Source organism: Streptopelia decaocto (genome assembly GCF_964273445.1).
Source record: "Streptopelia decaocto genome assembly, chromosome: 2".
Taxonomy (NCBI): Eukaryota; Metazoa; Chordata; class Aves; order Columbiformes; family Columbidae; genus Streptopelia; species Streptopelia decaocto.
In genome coordinates this window covers 163,905,490-163,926,466 of record NC_138655.1, presented here as the reverse complement: position 1 = coordinate 163,926,466, position 20,977 = coordinate 163,905,490, and the positions used below count along the sequence as shown (strand labels likewise).

The 20,977-nt window shown below is 69.0% G+C and overlaps 1 protein-coding gene across 4 annotated transcripts in view; it reads right to left on the bottom strand.

The window, feature by feature from the left end:
* The window catches only part of AGAP3 (ArfGAP with GTPase domain, ankyrin repeat and PH domain 3), a gene marked incomplete at its 5' end in the record, with an annotated part of 137,384 nt that overhangs the window by 74,631 nt on the left and 41,776 nt on the right, over positions 1-20,977 (bottom strand). For all 4 annotated transcript variants that reach the window (XR_014183401.1, XM_082046202.1, XM_082046203.1 and 1 more), the window contains 5 exons: positions 8,264-8,391; positions 15,345-15,479; positions 16,784-16,925; positions 17,206-17,291; positions 17,462-17,549. Coding sequence is in view for 3 of the 4 variants with exons in the window: in XM_082046202.1 (XP_081902328.1) it covers positions 8,264-8,391; positions 15,345-15,479; positions 16,784-16,925; positions 17,206-17,291; positions 17,462-17,549 (579 nt within the window). The remainder of the gene's footprint in view (positions 1-8,263; positions 8,392-15,344; positions 15,480-16,783; positions 16,926-17,205; positions 17,292-17,461; positions 17,550-20,977) is intronic.

Here is a 20,977-nt window from a genome sequence, read left to right as displayed (position 1 = left end):
CCCGGCCACGCGCAGCACCGCACGCCAGCCGCGCAGCACTGCACACCAACACCACGCAGCGCCGCACACCAACACCACGCAGCACCGCACGCCAGCCGTGCAGCACTGCACACCAACACCACGCAGCACCGCACACCAACACCACACAGCGCCGCACACCAACACCACGCAGCACCGCACGCCAGCTGTGCAGCACCGCACACCAACACCACGCAGCGCCGCACACCAACACCACGCAGCACCGCACACCAACACCACGCAGCGCCGCACACCAACACCACGCAGCACCGCACACCAACACCACGCAGCGCCGCACACCAACACCACACAGCACCGCACACCAACACCACGCAGCACCACATGCCAACACCACGCAGCACCGCACACCAGCGCCACGCTGCACCGCACACCGGTCATGCGCAGCACCGCACGCCAGCACTGCGCAGCACTGCGTGCCAGAGCCACACAGCACGGCACCGCCACGCCGCACGCCAGCACCGCGCAGCACCGCATGCCAGCACTGCACCGCACGCCAGCACTGCGCAGCACCGCACATCAGAGCCGCACAGCACGCCACCACCGCACCGCACGCCAGCACCGCGCGGCACCGCACACCAGCACCGCACCGCACACCAGCGCCACACAGCACCGCACGCCAGTGCCGCACCGCACACCAGCACCACACAGCACCACACACCAGTGCCGCACCGCACACCAGCACCACACAGCACCGCACGCCAGTGCCGCACCGCACACCAGCACCACACAGCACCGCACGCCAGTGCCGCGCAGCTGCAGCCCAGGGCTCTCAGGACAGCCGGTGCGCTCCCGGGCAGCTCTGAGCTCTGAAAGACACCGAAGCAGCTGCCCCTGGAAGGCTCGGAGAGCTCCGGCACCTTGTGGGGAGCAGCCCAGTTTGTCCCAGTTCATCCCACAGCCTCCTCCACTCCTGTTCAGCACCCTGCGGCCCCGACCTGGACACGCGCAGCACCACACACCAACACCACGCAGCACCGCACACCAACACCACGCAGCACCGCGCGCCAGCGCACACCAGCCTCCTCCGCTCCCACCCGCTGCTCCGCACGTTGGCCGAGGATGTGCCGGGTGCTGAGTGAGGAAACGCCCGTGCTCACACCGTGCGGGGTCCGAGCCCCGTCCCGAGACCAGCGGCTCCGCGCTGGAGGAGCTTTGGCGAGAGGAACGGGAGCAGAACTCTTCAGAGGGCAGACAGTGGTCCAAGGATCAGCAGCAGCTCCTCCTCCCCGCAGCAGCGCGAGGGCCGGCTGCGCGGGGCGGCTGCGCGGGGCGGCCGCGCGGGGCGGCTGCGCGGGGCGGCTGCGCGGGGCGGCCGCGCGGGACGGCTGCATGGGGCGGCTGCGCGGGACGGCTGCGCGGGGCGGCTGCGCGGGGCGGCTGCGCGGGACGGCTGCGCGGGGCGGCTGCACGGGGCGGCTGCACGGGGCGGGCGGCGCCGCGGGGAACGCTGCTCGTGTTCGGGGTGACGGCTGCTCCCGGGGCGTCACCGCGTTCCCCTGCTGGGCCCCCCGCTCCCCAGCAGCTCCACAACCGCCGCATGGGACCTGCTGCCCAAGCCAGAGCAGCTCCCAGGGCCGGGACACGCTGCCCTACCGAGTGGCCTGGAGGGCCGCTGCCGCGGGGCCTGGCAGAGCCGAGCCGCACTGGTGACAGGGCGGCACCGGGTGGCAGAGCCCCCCGCCCCCCGCCCGCGGGGACACGGAGCCTCCGCGCCCGGCTGCCAGCTGACGAACCCGCGCTAACGAGGGGCTTCACTGCCACGCCCAGGGACCCCCGGGGCCACGAGCAGCCCACAGCGCGTGCCCTGCAGGGACCGCTCGCCTGAGCGCGGCGCTCCTGCCGCGCGCCCGGCCGCGCCGACGGGCCGTGTGCGGGACGGGGCAGAGAGCCGGGGCCAGCAGTCAGCCTGCTGAGAGCTCAGGTTTGGGAGCGGGCACCGCAACGTGCGCACAGCCGGTATTTAACTGAGGCATCACCTGTGAACCATGGCAAAAAAAGAAAAGATCCGAAGTGTGACGGCAGAGACGGCGGATGCCGCAGCACAGAACCCGCGGCCCCGGCGCTGAGCCGGGCCCGGCTGCAGAGGCTGAAAACTCAGTAACAGACACGGGGGACAAACCTTCCCACTGGTGTGTCATGGGTGGACACCGTGAACTCCAGAGCACATCGGTAGCGCCACAGGGTGCGGGAGCAGGGAAGAACTCACTGACGTCGACATGCAGTAACTCTGGGCAGAAGAAGGCACGAGGCAGAACAAGGAGTGAAACGTGGGAAGGGCTTGGAGCAGAAGGGCACACAGGAGCAGCAGCCACCGGCTCAGCGCCTGCACGGGCACAGGGAAGAAGCCGGAGAGCACGGACCGTGGCCACAGCCGCGCAGGGCTCCATGGGGACACGGGGACACCCGTCACCCCAGCCGCAAGACACAGGCGCTGCCCGACCCCCCTGGACGAGCGGCGCCAGGCTGGCAGTGCCCGTCACCGCACAGCCGCGCCGCCGGCCCCGCACGGCCCCTGCAGGCGTGGATTGGCCACCCGGCGCCTGCTCCCTCACTGCTGTCACAGCAACGGCACCTCTGGTGCCGCACAAGAGCCCGTGCCGGACCGCAGGACGAGGCCATCGCAGGGAAGCGGTGACAGCAGGCGGAGCTGCACCAGCAGGGCAGTGGAGCGGGGCCGGGCGTGGCGGGCACCCGGGGACACGGCCGGGCACCCAGGGGACACAGGGCTGGGCACGGCGGGCACCCGGGGACACGGCCGGGCACCCAGGGGACACAGAGCTGGGCACGGCGGGCACCCGGGGACACGGCCGGGCACCCAGGGGACACAGAGCTGGGCACGGCGGGCACCCGGGGACACGGCCGGGCACCCAGGGGACACAGAGCTGGGCACAGCGGGCACCCGGGGACACGGCCGGGCACCCAGGGGACACAGAGCTGGGCACAGCGGGCACCCGGGGACACGGCCGGGCACCCAGGGGACACAGAGCTGGGCACAGCGGGCACCCGGGGACACGGCCGGGCACCCAGGGGACACAGGGCTGGGCACCCAGGGGACACAGGGCTGGGCACCCAGGGGACACAGGGCTGGGCACCCAGGGGACATGGCCAGGCACCCAGGGGACACGGCCAGGCTCTCAGGGGACACAGGGCTGGGCTCCCAGTTGACACAGCTGGGCTCCCAGGGGACACAGGGCTCCCAGGCAGCCACTCCAGCCACGTGCTCTGGCTCACCCGCAGCCCGCACGGCTCACCCGCAGCCCGCACGGCTCACCCGCAGCCCGCACGGCTCACCTGCAGCCCGCATGGCTCACCCGCAGCCCGCACGGCTCACCCGCAGCCCGCACGGCTCACCCGCAGCCTGCATGGCTCACCCGCAGCCCGCACGGCTCACCACAGCCCGCACGGCTCACCCGCAGCCCGCATGGCTCACCCGCAGCCCGCACGGCTCACCGCAGCCCGCATGGCTTGGTGTGCAGCGCCCACATTCACTCCTGCCAGCTGCTGGGAAGCAGCTCCCTGGCACCCAGACAAACCACCACCCCACAGCAAACCAGCACCGTGACTCATCCCGCAGGCCGCGGAACAACCAGGGGCTGCCCAGGGGCCTGAAGGAAGATGGAGACACGGCAGCACCAGGACGGCAATCGGTGCAACAGCTGGAACACCGCGAGCACCCGCAGCCGCGGAGGGAACGGGGCTCCTGAACCCACCAAACCTGGCTGCCCAGGGACCCGTGTGGGCAGCATGGGAGAGAGAGGAGAGGGGAGAGGGGAGAGAAGAGGGGAGAGGGGAGAGGGGAGAGGGGAGGAGAGAGGGGAGAGGAGAGGAGAGAGAAGAGAGGGGACCCCGAACCCATGTGCAAGAGCTGCCCTGGGGGCCGCAGGTCCCAGGGGTCTGGAGATCTGCTCCAGCAGGCACAGATCCACATCCCGCCAGGGACAGAGCTGGTGTCCCCAAGGGCTGGCCCTGGCTCCCGCCACGCCACAGGACCAGGGAGCTGCGGAACACGGTGCTCAGGGTCACAGCACTGCCGAGGACGCCAGGCACACCGAGTGCCGGTGAAACCCCAGCACGGCCGAGCCGCTGCACAGCCCCCTCCCCAGCGCCGCGGAGCCGGCTCCTCTGGGGCTCCAGGCGCTGCTGCAGAATGAACATACAAACCCCAGATCCCCAAAGACACAGCTGAAACCAGGGCCTTGGGCTGCTTCGAGAACTGGTGCATCCCCTGTGCCAGGACACCAGCACAGCTCACACAGCACCGCTGTCCCGGGGCCCGGCCAACCTGCGAACAACCACACAGGTTTGGAAACCGGCCACCGGTCACACCAGAGTCCTGCGGACAGACGGGTGACAACACCACCAGGGTCCTCTGGGCTCTCCCGGTAACACAAGGGACTGCACAGAGCACCAGGAGACCGCTCGGGCTCCTCCTGCCAGCACTCGGGTGCAAGCGCCCGTCCCGCTGTCCCCAACCACGGCACCGGGCAGAAGAGCCCGTGCCCCAGCGCATCCTGCCCGCCACCCCAGCACCGCGGCGGCACCGGCGAACCGGAGCTCCTCTCTGTACTGCCTGGCTCCTCTCCGCCCCACCTGCCCCCCAAACCCCGCGCTCCCTCGGCCCCCCTGCGCTCTCCCTGGCTCCGTCAGGTAGGAAACCCTGGCGAGAGCCCCGTACCCTCAGGTGGGAAGAAACACAACACGGCCCGGCGCTGCAAGGCCCTCGTCACTCTGGTTTGTCCTTCCCGACAGCGCAGTCCGTCCGTCTGCCCCCAGAGCTCCCCAGCGGGGGTGTCTCGGTGCAGGGGCAGGGGACGCCTCCCTGGAGCGAGGTCACGGTCCCCGGCACCCGCAGCCACGGTCCCCAGCACCCGCAGCCACGGTCCCCGGCACCCGCAGCCACGGTCCCCAGCACCCGCAGCCACGGTCCCCAGCACCCGCAGCCACGGTCCCCAGCAACCACGGTCCCCAGCACCCGCGGTCCCGGAGCGCAGCGCCCAGCGGGACTGGAGCTGCTGCCCCAGGTCCCTGCGCGGGGACGCCGCTGCAGGTCCTGCCGCAGAGCAAACCCTGCGGCGCCAGCACCGGCACACCCGAGCAGGACCCAGCCCCTGGCGCCCCGCGGAAACACCCGCCGGTGACGGGTCACCGCAGTGTGTGACCCCCCGGTGGCCTGTGGGCGCCACGGTGCCCGGCTGCCCTGCCCAGGTCCCCGAGAGGAACGCCACAACCAGCCCCGCGCTGCTCAAAGCCGGTGGATTTGCTCTGAGGACAGTGGGAAGCGGCTCCGGAACCTCATTCCTGAGCCCAAGCAAGAAGGGGAAAATGCTTCACAGCGTTTCACGATCGCTCACCAGTTCCATGACTTCACAGTCTGTTTTTAGAAGCGCGTTTTGTAATGGAAGAGAGATGTGTCAACACCGCGGCAAAGACCACTGCAGCAGGTCTGGGAACCGCAGCGCTGCGGTTGAGCCACAGCAGAGCCAGGGAGCAGAGCCCAGGTTCGATCCTCGCCGTGTCCGGGTTTGCTCCGCGCGGGAGGGACACGGCGCTGCAACGTCCGACACGCGCCCGGAAACCCCGTCCCGCGGCCAAACTGCCGCCCGCCCAAAACCCCCCGCTCTGATCCTGCACCTCTGCTCCCGACAGCCCTTCCCCCTCCCAGCGCACTCCGGAGCACAGGCTGGGCCGCTCCAGCCGCCGCTCTCCCCGCAGACCAGCCCAGCAGCCGGCTCCCCTGGGCAGGCTCTGCCGTCCCTCGCGCACCGGCGGCAGGGCACCGCGACACGGGACGCCATCGGACCGGGAGCCTGCCGCCCCCCCCAGGGAACGCGGCTTTGGCTGCACTGCCAACACGGGGCCTGGCACACGAGTGCCATCGGCACCTGCTCCATAGGACCCTTTTCTTGTAGTCTGGACACTGAAGAAAATACTAAAGCAGTGTCCAGTTCTGAGCAGCCACACTCACTCCCAGTGTCCCCAGCCTGCAGGTCACCGGGCAGCTCTGATCGGACCCACGGAACGGCACCAACAGCCCCGGGTGTCCGCAGCGCTCAGCCCGTTTGCCGCAGACACTTCACCAGGACCCGCGGGCTCTCCGGGGGCGCCGGGCAGCCGGCACAGTCTCTGAAGTCTGAACGCACCTACCCACAGCGCAGCTTTAGGAGCCGGCACAGCCAGGTGTCACCTTCACCCGGCATTCACCATCCCCTGTGCCAGGGCCCAGGCAGCGGCTGCAGACACGACTCCGGTTTGCACAGAACCACCTCCCTGGCCGGGTACCAGAGTCCTCCCGGGGCTCGGGGGGCTCAGGCACATCTGAGGATCAAAGCCGACCCCTCCATGAGAAGAGGCGTCAGTGTGGCGGGGTTTGTTTGGCTGAACTTGCTTCCATTCCCCTCAGTTGCACGCTCTCCGTGCTCCCTGTCCACTCTCGTCCTCAGCAGCGGTTTCGGGCGCTGCTCAGCGCTGCGGCAGCGCAGGGACCCACTGCCCCACCTGCAGAGCCAGCGCCCAACCCGCCGCGCTGCCGGGGCCCCTCGGCCCCGCGCCAGGCGCACACTGGCCGACGTCCTCGCCGCGGATCCCGTGGTTTCACCCGCCAGCTGCCGCAGAGCCGGAACCTGTTGGCTGGGCTGCCCCGAGGAGCAGAGCCCAGCGCCTGGCCTGCCTCACCGCAGCGCCGGCTCGGCACGGGGAACCCCGGCACAGCCCTGCTGCCCCGTCACTGCCCACGCGTCCCCCTCCTTCAGCAGCCGCTCGCCGCGGCAGCCGGCCTGGTGCGCGACCTGCTGCTCCTGCGCCAGCGCCGCCCCTCCAGCCACACAACAAGCGCTGCCGGCTTCACCATCCTGCCGGCACATAGAGCTGGGCAGCGTGAGCCGCGCTACCGCCGCGCCGGGGACAGCGAGAGCCCGTCCCCCGGCACTGAGCCCTCCGAGCCGCCTCCTGTCTGCGCTGCTCCTGCCACTCGCCTCGAGCTCACCCCTCCACAAACATGGCACGGGCGTGGGAGCGGGGCCGTGGGCAGCCCTGTCCCCTGCTCCCCGGCAGCTGCGTCCCCCTGCTCAGCCCCGTCCCCTGCTCAGCCCCGTCCCCTGCTCAGCCCCGTCCCCCGCTCAGCCCTGTCCCCTGCTCAGCCCTGTCCCCCGCTCAGCCCCGTCCCCTGCTCAGCCCCGTCCCCTGCTCAGCCCCGTCCCCTGCTCAGCCCTGTCCCCTGCTCAGCCCTGTCCCCCGCTCAGCCCCGTCCCCTGCTCAGCCCCGTCCCCTGCTCAGCCCTGTCCCCTGCTCAGCCCCGTCCCCTGCTCAGCCCCGTCCCCTGCTCAGCCCCGTCCCCCGCTCAGCCCCGTCCCCCGCTCAGCCCCGTCCCCTGCTCAGCCCCGTCCCCCGCTCAGCCCTGTCCCCTGCTCAGCCCTGTCCCCTGCTCAGCCCCGTCCCCCGCTCAGCCCTGTCCCCCGCTCAGCCCCGTCCCCCGCTCAGCCCCGTCCCCTGCTCAGCCCTGTCCCCTGCTCAGCCCTGTCCCCTGCTCAGCCCCGTCCCCCGCTCAGCCCCGTCCCCTGCTCAGCCCTGTCCCCCGCTCAGCCCTGTCCCATGTCAGCCCTGTCCCCCGCTCAGCCCCGTCCCCCGCTCAGCCCTGTCCCCCGCTCAGCCCTGTCCCCAGTCCCCAGGCAGCTGTCCCCCCCAGGGCCCGCTTGCAGACACGTCTCTGCGCAGGAGCTTCCCCACAGCTACCCACGGCCAGGGGGGTCAGTGGGACACGAGGAAAAGGTTCTTCCCCAGAGGGGCCGGACACTGAACAGGCTCCCCAGGGAGGGGTCACGGCCCCAACCTGACAGTGTTCAATGGTCTGGACACCGTCCTCAGACACACGGGGTGACCTGTGGGGTGTCCTGTGCAGGGACAGCAGTTGGACTCCATGGTCCTGGTGGGTCCCTTCCAACTGATGACATTCTGATTCTATTATTCTATGATTCTATGGCTCTGCCACAGTGTCTGCAGGAGCATGACACGATCTTTGGAGACCATGAGCCAGACGCGATGGTTTAGACACGAAACGTGGCCTCAGCGCAAGCACCAAGCTGCTCTGGGCTATGGGCGAAGCTCCGGGTGACAAGCCCTCTGCGTTCCAAAAGCCACTCCTGGCTGCAGCGCGGGTCTGAAGCGCTGAGGGGACCGAGGGGCTGCAAAAGCTGGGGGGTGCCCGGCTGTCCCCATTCCCGTTTCCCACCTGGTTGATGTGAACGGAAGGAATGGAGGCTGCAGAGACGGACGAGTGGCTGGGAGAGTTGGGCAGGGACTTGCAGGGACCGATGGAGAGCTGCTGCTTCTTCCGGAGAGCCACCACCTTCTGAGCCACTGCAAAGGGAGACAGGAGGGTCAGAGCCCGGAGCGCCGCGCTCCACCCGCGCACCCTGGGGGCTTCGCTGAGACCCAAACCCTTCGTCTGCCTCAGGGCAGCACCGGGGGCTCAGAGCACACCAGCCGGCGCGAGGAGGAGGGTTTGTGCGGCACAGCCGCCCAGCCTCGGCAGCCCTGGCACTCGGCCGCAGAGGGGCAGCCGCGGCACTGGGACACGGAGGGGCAGCTCCGGCACTGGGACACGGAGGGGCAGCTCCGGCACTGGGACATGGAGGGGCAGCTCCGGCACTGGGACACGGAGGGGCAGCTCCGGCACTCACACACGGAGGGGCAGCTCCGGCACTGGGACAGGGAGGGGCAGCCCCGGCACTCACACACGGAGGGGCAGCTCCGGCACTGGGACACGGAGGGGCAGCCCCGGCACTGGGACACGGAGGGGCAGCTCCGGCACTGGGACACGGAGGGGCAGCCCCGGCACTCACACACGGAGGGGCAGCCCCGGCACTGGGACACGGAGGGGCAGCTCCGGCACTGGGACACGGAGGGGCAGCTCCGGCACTCACACACGGAGGGGCAGCCCCGGCACTCACACACGGAGGGGCAGCTCCGGCACTGGGACACGGAGGGGCAGCCCCGGCACTCACACACGGAGGGGCAGCCCCGGCACTGGGACACGGAGGGGCAGCTCCGGCACTCACACACGGAGGGGCAGCTCCGGCACTCACACACGGAGGGGCAGCCCCGGCACTCACACACGGAGGGGCAGCTCCCGCACTGGGACACGGAGGGGCAGCTCCGGCACTGGGACACGGAGGGGCAGCTCCGGCACTCACACACGGAGGGGCAGCCCCGGCACTCACACACGGAGGGGCAGCCCCGGCACTCACACACGGAGGGGCAGCCCCGGCACTCACACACGGAGGGGCAGCTCCGGCACTCACACACGGAGGGGCAGCCCCGGCACTCACACACGGAGGGGCAGCCCCGGCACTCACACACGGAGGGGCAGCTCCGGCACTCACACACGGAGGGGCAGCCCCGGCACTCACACACGGAGGGGCAGCCCCGGCGCGGCTGCTCCACGGCAGGACAGGTCCCCGCTCTCGCTGCGGCCCAGCACACCGGCTGTCACACAGAGCAGCGGCTTCGCGTGAACACCGAGGGGCCCCGGAGCCCGGGGCAGCCAGCGTCACCTCTATCACCCCCTCACAGCCGCCACACGAGTCAGTCACCGGGCTACACAACCTGGCCCTTGTCACCCTGCCAGCCCGGGCCCTTGTCACCCTCACCATCTCCAGCTGTGGGAGAAACCAAGGCGAGAACAACCCCGCAGTTCCCGTGACCTCGCTGCCTGGTGCCACCAGCCAAGAACTGCATCTCAGCTTCCCCATCTCCTGCCTCTTCTGGAAATGAACACCTTGACCAACGAGCAGCGCACGCTGGGCCGGGGCAGAGCTCATCGCCACCCCGCGTGGTCTCCGGCACGCTGGCCGGTGCCCCCAGCACACGGCGCAGGAGCCGCCAACGAGCGCGCCGGGAGCACCGGGACCCCCGCCAGCCCCGCTGTGGTACAGGAGCTGCCACCTGCCCCTCCAGGAACACGCGGCACCACACGCGGTGTGACCAGCCCCCCGGAGGTGTCAGATGCCAACGGCAACCGCAAGAGCCTGTCCCCTTGTGGCCGTGTGCCGTGTCCCCTCACAGCCGTGTCCCGTGTCCCCCCACAGCCGTGTCCTGTGTCCCCTCACACCATGTGCCGTGTCCCCTCACAGCCGTGTCCCGTGTCCCCTCACAGCCGTGTCCCGCGTCCCCTCACAGCCGTGTCCCCTCACAGCCGTGTCCCGTGTCCCCTCACAGCCGTGTCCCGTGTCCCCTCACAGCCGTGTCCTGTGACCCCTCACAGCCGTGTCCCCCCACAGGCGTGTCCCGTGTCCCCTCCCAGCCGTGTCCCGTGTCAGGAACAGGGGCAGCAGCGGCACAGACCCCGCAGAGGCTCTGCCTGCCCCCCGCACCAGCAGCGCCAGCAAGGGGCTAACGGTGCGGCCAGCACGGTCTGAGGAAACCGCGGCAGCCCTGGCCGAGGCGTCCCCGCGTGGCCGTCGCCTTCCTGCTCACCAGGCGCGGGTTCGGCCTCTTCACCAGCACCCGGACTTGCACAGGGGCAATTCCTGCCATCCCTCACACCGGCCTCTGCGATCTCATCACAGGGAGACCACAGAGCAGCCTCCAGTACCTGAAGGGACCTACAGCAAAGCTGGAAAGGGACTCCTGACAAGGGCACGTGGTGACAGGACAAGGGGCGAAGGCTTTAAACTGAAAGACGGGAGACTGAGATCAGATAAAAGGAAGAAATTCTTCCCTGTGGGGGTGGTGAGAGCCTGGCCCAGGTACCCAGAGAGGGGGTGGATGAACCATCCCTGAGACAGCCCAGGCCAGGCTGGACGGGGCTCTGAGCACCCTGAGCTGGTGACGATGTCCCTGCCATGGCAGGGGGGCACTGGGGGCTGGGAAGGTCCCTCCCACACAAACCGGCTGCGATTCCACAATTCTGCAATTCCATGATCTGTGTGATCCTGCACCTGTGAGCACCCAGCACCTGGGACTCACTCCCAAGCCCATGAGACGGTGGGTCCCTCTGCTCCCTCACGGCTCCGGGTTACCACAGCGCTCTCTCCAGAGCAGCCTCGGCAAAGCAGGCACTGGCACTGGCCAATGCGACCAGCAGGCACGCGGCACCGCGTGGCACCGCGGGACAGGACACGTGTCATGGAGGGACAGGACACGTGTCATGGAGGGACAGGACACGAGCACGGAGGGACAGGACACGAGCACGGAGGGACAGGACACGAGCACGGAGGGACAGGACACGTGTCATGGAGGGACAGGACACGAGCACGGAGGGACAGGACACGAGCACGGAGGGACAGGACACGTGTCATGGAGGGACAGGACACGAGCACGGAGGGACAGGACACGAGCACGGAGGGACAGGACACGTGTCATGGAGGGACAGGACACGTGTCATGGAGGGACAGGACACGAGCACGGAGGGACAGGACACGAGCACGGAGGGACAGGACACGTGTCATGGAGGGACAGGACACGAGCACGGAGGGACAGGACACGAGCACGGAGGGACAGGACACGTGTCATGGAGGGACAGGACACGTGTCATGGAGGGACAGGACACGAGCACGGAGGGACAGGACACGTGTCATGGAGGGACAGGACACGAGCACGGAGGGACAGGACACGAGCACGGAGGGACAGGACACGTGTCATGGAGGGACAGGACACGTGTCATGGAGGGACAGGACACGAGCACGGAGGGACAGGACACGTGTCATGGAGGGACAGGACACGTGTCATGGAGGGACAGGACACGAGCACGGAGGGACAGGACACGAGCACGGAGGGACAGGACACGTGTCACGGAGGGACAGGACACGTGTCATGGAGGGACAGGACACAAGCACGGAGGGACAGGACACGAGCACGGAGGGACAGGACACGTGTCACGGAGGGACAGGACACGAGCACGGAGGGACAGGACACGTGTCATGGAGGGACAGGACACGTGTCACGGAGGGACAGGACACGTGTCATGGAGGGACAGGACACGAGCACGGAGGGACAGGACACGTGTCACGGAGGGACAGGACACGTGTCATGGAGGGACAGGACACGTGTCACGGAGGGACAGGACACGTGTCACGGAGGGACAGGACACGAGCACGGAGGGACAGGACACGTGTCACAGAGGGACAGGACACGAGCACGGAGGGACAGGACACGAGCACGGAGGGACAGGACACGTGTCACGGAGGGACAGGACACGAGCACGGAGGGACAGGACACGAGCACGGAGGGACAGGACACGTGTCACGGAGGGACAGGACACGTGTCACGGAGGGACAGGACACATGTCACGGAGGGACAGGACACGTGTCATGGAGGGACAGGACACGAGCACGGAGGGACAGGACACGTGTCATGGAGGGACAGGACCCGACGCTGGGGCCGCGGCGATGCCGGCAGCTCCGGGCACCGAAGCTCAGCCAGCCCGCGGGCAGCAGGCGCCGGGACACGTGGGGAGCGCCCCACAAAGGGACGGGTCTGCGTTCGAAGTACAAGAGAAGCAGAGCACAGCGCTGCCCGGTGCTCTGTCCAACGGCTAATGACGAGAGGGCCGCTAATGAAAACTAATGGTTCTGCAAAATCTGCATCTGACCGGCGTTCGCTTCTGGCATTACCCCACTCTGGCCGGCACGGTCCTGGCATTTTCTCCTCATGGACACAGATGTTCTTACATTGTAATCAAGTCACCTCTCTATCTTCTTTTCGATTTATTGAATGAATAAGCTCTTTTAGCGCCTCACTATCAGGTATCTCCAGCCTTCGATTAATTTTTGCGGCTTTTTCAGTGTTCTCGCTGTTTGTGCGTTGCCGCAGCGCTGACAGCCGGCGCTGCGCCGCTCCCACGGCCGCCCTGCCCGGCGCACAGCGCACGGCGCACAGCGCACGGCACACAGGGCACAGCGCACAGGGCACAGCGCACAGCGCACGGCGCACAGGGCACAGCGCACAGGGCACAGCGCACAGCGCACAGGGCACAGCGCACAGGGCACAGCGCACAGGGCACGGCGCACAGGGCACGGCACACAGGGCACAGCGCACAGGGCACAGGGCACAGCGCACGGCGCACAGGGCACAGCGCACAGGGCACAGCGCACAGCGCACAGCGCACAGGGCACAGCGCACAGGGCACAGCGCACGGCGCACAGGGCACAGCGCACAGGGCACAGCGCACAGCGCACAGCGCACAGCGCACAGCGCACAGGGCACAGCGCACAGCGCACGGCACACAGGGCACAGCGCACAGGGCACAGCGCACAGCGCACGGCGCACAGGGCACGGCGCACAGGGCACGGCGCACAGCGCACGGCGCACAGGGCACGGCGCACAGGGCACAGCGCACAGGGCACGGCGCACAGCGCACAGCGCACAGGGCACAGCGCACAGGGCACAGGGCACAGCGCACAGCGCACGGCGCACGGCGCACAGGGCACAGCGCACAGCGCACAGGGCACAGGGCACAGGGCACAGGGCACAGCGCACAGCGCACAGCGCACGGCGCACAGGGCACAGCGCACAGGGCACAGCGCACAGCGCACGGCGCACAGGGCACAGCGCACAGGGCACAGCGCACAGCGCACGGCGCACAGCGCACGGCGCACGGCACCCGCCTGAGCGCCCCCCTGCACCCCACTCTGCCGCCTTCCCCCGCCGCTCCGCTCCTGCACCCACAGACCCGCTCCCGCTCCCCGCCGCACGGACGGGCCGCGGACAGACCGACGGACACAGCCCGGCACCCTGCGGGCGCTCGCTCCTGCAGCTCCAACAGCCGCCCCGCTCTGCGCCCAAAGGCTCTGCTCTGCTCCCTGCTCCCCTCCAGGACACGCAGCCAAAACCTCCTCTGCAGCCTCATGGGCCCCCCGCAGACAGTGCATCCCCCGCAGACAGTGCATCCCCCGCAGACAGTGCATCCCCTGCAGACAGTGCATCCCCCGCAGACAGTGCATCCCCTGCAGACAGTGCATCCCCCGCAGACAGTGCATCCCCTGCAGACACTGCATCCTCTGCAGGCCCCTGCAGACAGTGCATCCCCTGCAGACAGTGCATCCCCCGCAGACAGTGCATCCCCCGCAGACAGTGCATCCTCTGCAGACACTGCATCCTCTGCAGACACTACATCCCCTGCAGGCCCCTGCAGACAGTGCATCCCCTGCAGACAGTGCATCCTCTGCAGACACTGCATCCCCTGCAGACACTGCATCCCCCGCAGACACTGCATCCCCTGCAGACACTGCATCCTCTGCAGACACTGCATCCCCTGCAGACAGTGCATCCCCTGCAGACACTGCATCCTCTGCAGACACTGCATCCTCTGCAGGCCCCCACAGACAGTGCATCCCCCGCAGACAGTGCATCCCCTGCAGACACTGCATCCCCTGCATCCTCTGCAGACAGTGCATCCTCTGCAGGCCCCCGCAGACAGTCCATCCCCTGCAGAGAGTGCATCCCCTGCAGACACTGCATGCTCTGCAGACGGTGCATCCCCTGCAGACGGTGCATCCCCTGCAGGCCCATGCAGATGGTGCATCCTCTGCAGGCCCATGCAGACAGTGCATCCTCTGCAGGCTCCCACAGACGGTGCATCCCCTGCAGGCCCATGCAGACGGGTGCCTGCACAGCCCCCCGCGTGCACCATCCCCTGCAGCTCTCTGCACAAGTGCTGAGCAGAGGTGCTGCCCAGCGCTGCGCTCCCCTGTGCCGGTCACCCCCGTGCCGGTCAGCCCTATGCCGGTCAGCCCCGTGCCAGTCAGCCCTATGCCGGTCAGCCCCGTGCCGGTCAGCCCTGTGCCGGTCACCCCCGTGCCGGTCAGCCCTATGCCGGTCAGCCCCGTGCCAGTCAGCCCTGTGCCGGTCAGCCCCGTGCCGGTCAGCCCTGTGCCGGTCACCCCGTGCCGGTCAGCCCTGTGCCGGTCAGCCCTGTGCCAGTCAGCCCCGTGCCGGTCAGCCCTGTGCCGGTCAGCCCTGTGCCGGTCACCCCGTGCCGGTCAGCCCTGTGCCGGTCACCCCCGTGCCGGTCACCCCCGTGCCGGTCAGCCCCGTGCCGGTCAGCCCCGTGCCAGTCAGCCCTGTGCCGGTCACCCCCGTGCCGGTCAGCCCTGTGCCAGTCAGCCCCGTGCCGGTCAGCCCCGTGCCGGTCAGCCCCGTGCCGCACCCAGCGCACCGTCCCGCTCCTCGGAGCAGGTCTGTGTGCAGCTATGGCACAGAGCACCGCAGGGGCCAGCTCCCGCGGCGCCGCGGCAGCACGCCGGCGTGCCGAGAGCCGAGGTCTCTGCGGACAGCCGCTGCCCCGCCCGCCCGGACAGCCCTGCAGTTACCGTCCTGGAAGACTCTCTCCACGTTCAGCCCGTAGGTGGCACAGGTCTCGTAGTACGTGCAGCGCTTCAGATCATTGGAAAGCTTCCGTGCCCGAGAGTCGTCAATGACGCGGGGGTTCGTGGCGCTGATGGCATCTGGAAAGCGAGGGGAGAGGAGGCTGAACGGTGCCCGTGTCCCCGACCCAGGGCACGCTCCGGGCCTCCACCCCGCTCCACACGCTGACCCCGAGCGCGGCCCTGTCCTGCACGTGCACTCCACAACAAAAGCCACGCTCGCAGAATAATGCATTTCTTAGATGAGCTGGTTTCTAAATGAACCTTATCCAGCTCTCCCAAGCGTCCGGCCCCGCCGCTCGTGCAGACGGCAGCCGGCGGGAGGTGGGCGGGGGACACCGCGCAGCCCGGGTGGGACCGGGACAGGCCACGAGCATCACGCCCGTGTCCTGGGGACAGCAGGACGCGGTGACAGCGCAGCGCCGGGGCACAGGTGCCCACAGCCCGGCCCTGGGCGCAGCTCCAGCCCGTCTGCACGAGAGTGCACACGCTGACATGCGCTGGAACCATCGGTGTCACCATCTGTCGGTGTCACCGGTCACCGGGCTGTGACCAGCGGCGCGCTCAGCCTCGGTTCACCGGGAACAACGGTTCTGCCAGGACACTCCCAGCTGAGGCCTCGGGGGACAACCCAGAGAAACAGGCTGAATCTGTCCCCCAGGCGGCTGCTCAGAGCTGGCGTGGGGGAAAGCGCCTTCCCAAGAGGGACCCGAGCCGGCAGACCCGCGGGGACAAGCGGGAACTGTGAACTGACCCTGGGGAGGCGCTGGAGAGCACGGGGGCTGCTGCTGGACCAAGTCCCCTGCACGTGTCCGCCGGGCTGCTCAGTGTGACCGTGCCAAGGCTGTGACCTGGGACGGCGGGACCCCGACCCCGCTGCGTCCCCACCCCGAGCCTCCCTGCGCCCCCAGCCCAGCCCTGAACCAGCACCACTCAGTCCTAATGCTAATTCCACAATCTCCAAATATCCAAAGCTTAACAACTTTGTTCCACTCCTCATCAGGGCTCCAGCGCAGACACCCTGCGCGTCCCTCCCACACTGCTGCTTCCCGGCCTCGGAGCTCCTCCTGCACCAGGACCAGGCTGCACTGCTCAGGAACCGCGTCCCGCCCAGGCCTTTCCCGGCGTCCCCTGTCCCCTGCTGCTCTGTGTCCCCTCCGCTCCAGGACTCCAGGCAGCCCCAGCTCCGGAGGGACGCTGCCTGTGCGGTGGAGCAGACACCGCAGCCTGTCCCAGCGCTGTTTGGTGACAGATCCGAACATGCTCACAGCGCCACCATCCCCGCGCTCCCTTGCCGGCGGGGACACGTCTCCAGTGCTCCGGAGCGAGCAGGGAGCACGCGGGGAGGGCAGGTTTGGGGAGCAGCCCGGCCAGCGCGCGCTCACCCTGCGTGCCCACCAGCACCATGGGCACCTCGGCCGTGTTCCGGTAGCTGCAGAGCCGCAGGTAGTAGTTGTACACGGTCTGGAAGCTGATCTCGTCCTCCAGGCTGAACACAAACACCACGGCATCGACCCAGGCAGCAAACTGCGGAGAGACACGCGCGTCACAGCCCGGACGGAGCCCGGAGCCCCGAGCCGGGGCCACCAGGGCCAGCACGTGGGCACCGCGGCCGCTCAGCCGCGCACTCAGCCCCGGCCCCGGCACGAGCTCCGGCGCCACAGCGGGGCCCTGGGGCAGCGTCACCACAGGGCAGCCCCGCCCAGGCCACGGGTGCTCCCTCCGGAACGGGCTCCCCAGAGCGGCCGGGCAGGTCCCTCCCCAGGAGCGCCCAGCAGCACGGGCTGCGAGGGGACCGGCCTCCTACCTGGAGTTCGGGGGGGCCCCCTTCATCCCGAATCAACAGCAAGTAACTCTGCCCGTCCACCACGATCTCCTTCTTAAACCGGCCACCTTGGGAAGAGAGCAGGGCGCGGGTCAGGCCAGGGGAGCCAGCGGGACCCCGCGAGGGCCGGGGGCTGCAGAGCCGGCGGCAGCGGCAGACGTGGCGCAGGGATGGGGTCGTCTTCAGAGCCAGGGACTGAGCGAGGAGCAGAGCCCCGCGCCCCGGAACCAGAGCTTACCCTCCGGAGACTCCTCCTGCACGTAGGTGCCGGTCAGGTAGCGGTGCACCAGCGCCGACTTCCCGCTGGACAGGTTCCCCACGATGCCCTGGAACAGAGGGACACGTCACCGCGCTGCTCGCCCGCAGCCCTGCACGGGGACGCCCGCGCACACGCCACGGGGGCAGAGACGCCCCGGGAGGGCGCAGGGACTCGGTGAGGGGCCTGGGGACGTGCACTGGTCTGGGGGTGCAGCAGCAGGTCCTGGGGTGCTGAGGACCCTCGGACTCCCCCAAACAGCTGCAGCCCCAGCAGCACCGTGGTGGCTCATCCCACGGCGCTTCTGCTCCTGGGGGACACTCCCCCCACCCACAGTCACCTCAGAAGGAAAACCCTTCCCGCAGCCCCAGTTCGGGGTGTCACAGCTCGTGCCGGCCCCGCCGGAGGGGCCGGGTCCCGGCGCGGGGCTCGGCGCTGGCCCCTCGCTGCCGAGGCTCTGCCGGACCCACCAGCGCCGTGCCCGCTGGAGCCGGCTGTGCTGCCGCAGCGAACCACACCGAGCACCGCCTTCAAACCCGGCCGAAAGGTAATGGCACCCAGCACCAGCATCCAACTGGGCCCGGGGTCTGTCGGTGAACCGCTGTCCCAGGGTGCGTCACCCACACAGCCCCGTCCTCTGTCAACATCTTCCCAGCAGCTGGAAACCCCCCAGGCCCGAGGGCTCGTGTGGGCCCGGCCGCTGGCGGGGGGGCGCTCCTGGGCTGAAGGGGCATCTCCCCCCCAGAGCCTCCGTTCACACTGCCCAGCTGCTCCCGCACCCGCGGGCCGTGCAGCGGGAGCCGAGGGACCCGCGCTGCCCGGGGCTCCTGCCCCGCCCCAGACCAGCCGGCCAGCGCGGGAAGGGGCTGCTGCATCACTGTGAGACGTCGGTACATCTACTGCAGACCCACAGAGAGCCCCGCGCAGACACCCCAACGGGGGAGCCGGGCTGGAGAATCCGCCGTCCCGGGCGTCCCCGCCTGCTCCACAGCCAACGCGCAGTGACGCCGAAGCGTCTGGACACTGCTGACCTTGCACCCCGAGCCCGCGGCCGGACCCGGAGACGCCCCGGGCACGTGCAGGGCGCTGTGTCTGCCGGGAGCGCCGGGGCCCGCGCAGGCGCCGCGGCCACCACGCTCGTTCCTGCACAGGGAGCCCCAGGCACAAACGCGGCATCTTTATGACGAAAATGTCCAACAGGCACATGGTCTGTGCCACCGAAACGGCCTGTGCCACCGACACGGCCTGTGCCACCGCCAGGGCCTGTGCCACCGACACGGCCTGTGCCACCGACACGGCCTGTGCCACTCAGACAGTCTGCGCCACCGCCATGGCCTGTGCCCCACGGAGCAGAAGGGATGAAGAACCGGCAGCCCGGTCCAGCACCCGTTTGCGGTGCTGTTTCCAAAGGCGCTCGGTCAGCGGGCAGGCCTGCGGCACAGCCGCACACAGCCACGCCAGCGCCAAAGGACGAGGGAGGAGAGGCGCGGCTGGGAACGGTAAAGCCGCCTGTGGCACCGAAGAGCAGTTACGGCTGAGCTGCTGCAGGCGAAGGGCTGAGCCGGGCCCGTGAGCCACCGCCAGGCCGGTTCTCCAGCGCCACGGGGGACCCGCCGGTGGCGCTCGGGGGGCAGGACCCCCGCTCGGCTCCTTCATGGCCACGCGCACGGAGCCAGCGAGCGGCAGGACTGGGGCCCAGCACCCCGGCACGGCGGCGCAGAACACGGCGCTGCCGCGGGCAGGCCGGGCCGCACGCCCGCTGTCCATCCTGGCACCGCAGCGGCAACCGCGGCCCGACCCGGCACGTGGCACCGGTGAGAACGGGGCCCGCTGCAAACCCGCACGGAACGCACACGGGCTCCGGGCTGAGCCCTCTGCGGACACACAGGGGTTCCACGGACACACAGGGGTTCCACGGACACACGGGGGTTCCACGGACACACAGGGGTTCCACGGACACACGGGGGTTACACAGACACACAGGGGTTCCATGGCACACGGGGGTTCCACGGACACACAGGGGTTACACAGACACACAGGGGTTCCACGGACACACGGGGGTCACACGGACACACGGGGGTTCCACAGACACACAGGGGTTACACAGACACACAGGGGTTCCACAGACACACAGGGGTTACACAGACACACAGGGGTTCCACGGACACACGGGGGTTACACGGACACACAGGGGTTACACGGACACGTAGGGGTTCCACGGACACGCAGGGGTTTCCATAGCACACGGGGGTTACACGGACATGCAGGGGTTACATGGACACGTAGGGGTTACACGGACACACAGGGGTTACACGGACACGCAGGGGTTTCCATGGCACACGGGGGTTACACGGACACGTAGGGGTTCCACGGACACGCAGGGGTTTCCATGGCACACGGGGGTTACACGGACATGCAGGGGTTACATGGACACGTAGGGGTTACACGGACACGCAGGGGTTTCCATGGCACACGGGGGTTACACGGACACACAGGGGTTACACGGACACGCAGGGGTTTCCATGGCACACGGGGGTTACACGGACATGCAGGGGTTACACGGACACACAGGGGTTACACGGACACGCAGGGGTTACATGGACACGGGGGTTCCATGGCACACGGGGGTTACACGGACACGCAGGGGTTACATGGACACGCAGGGGTTTCCATGGCACACGGGGGTTCCACAGACACACAGGGGTTCCACGGACACACGGGGGTTCCACAGACACACAGGGGTTACACGGACATGCAGGGGTTACATGGACACGTAGGGGTTCCACGGACACGCAGGGGTTCCATGGCACACGGGGGTTACACGGACACGCAGGGGTTACATGGACACGGGGGTTACACGGACATGCCGGGGTTACATGGACACGTAGGGGTTCCACGGACACGCAGGGGTTCCATGGCACACGGGGGTTCCACGGACGCTGCAGCCCGTGCTCAGGATAGACGGTTCCCTGCAGCCCACCCTCGTGCGGCTCCGCCTCAGGGCAGCACGGGGACACGGGACATGGAGACGGGCCGGCCAAGCTCCGTCCTGGGAACCCTCGGTGAGCAGGGTGGCCCTGAGCCCGCCCGGCACCCGCGCCACGGGTTAAACACCCCAGCAGCGCGCCTCTCTGAAACACGGGTGCAGGCTGCACTGAGACTGTTACAGCCAAAATCTGGACCGCGGTGCTGAAACCAGCTTCTCCTCCGCCTTCTCCTCCAGCCCACCTGGCGCTACAGACCAGCTCCAGGCGGGACAAAACTGGGCGGGAAAAACGGCTGAGCACACGTACATCTGCAGAGCATCAAAAACCTCAGAGGAAGCCCAGCGAGCGCCGGTGCAACGGGAACGCGGGCAGGGCCGCCAGCGGCGCGACCCCAGTGCCGTGGGACAGGGCTGTGCCGGAGCACCCTGCGCCGGCACACAGCCCCAGCGACGCCGGGGCTCCGCACCACGGACCTGGGAGCCTGGGGTCAGTGTGGGTCGCCCTGGGGACA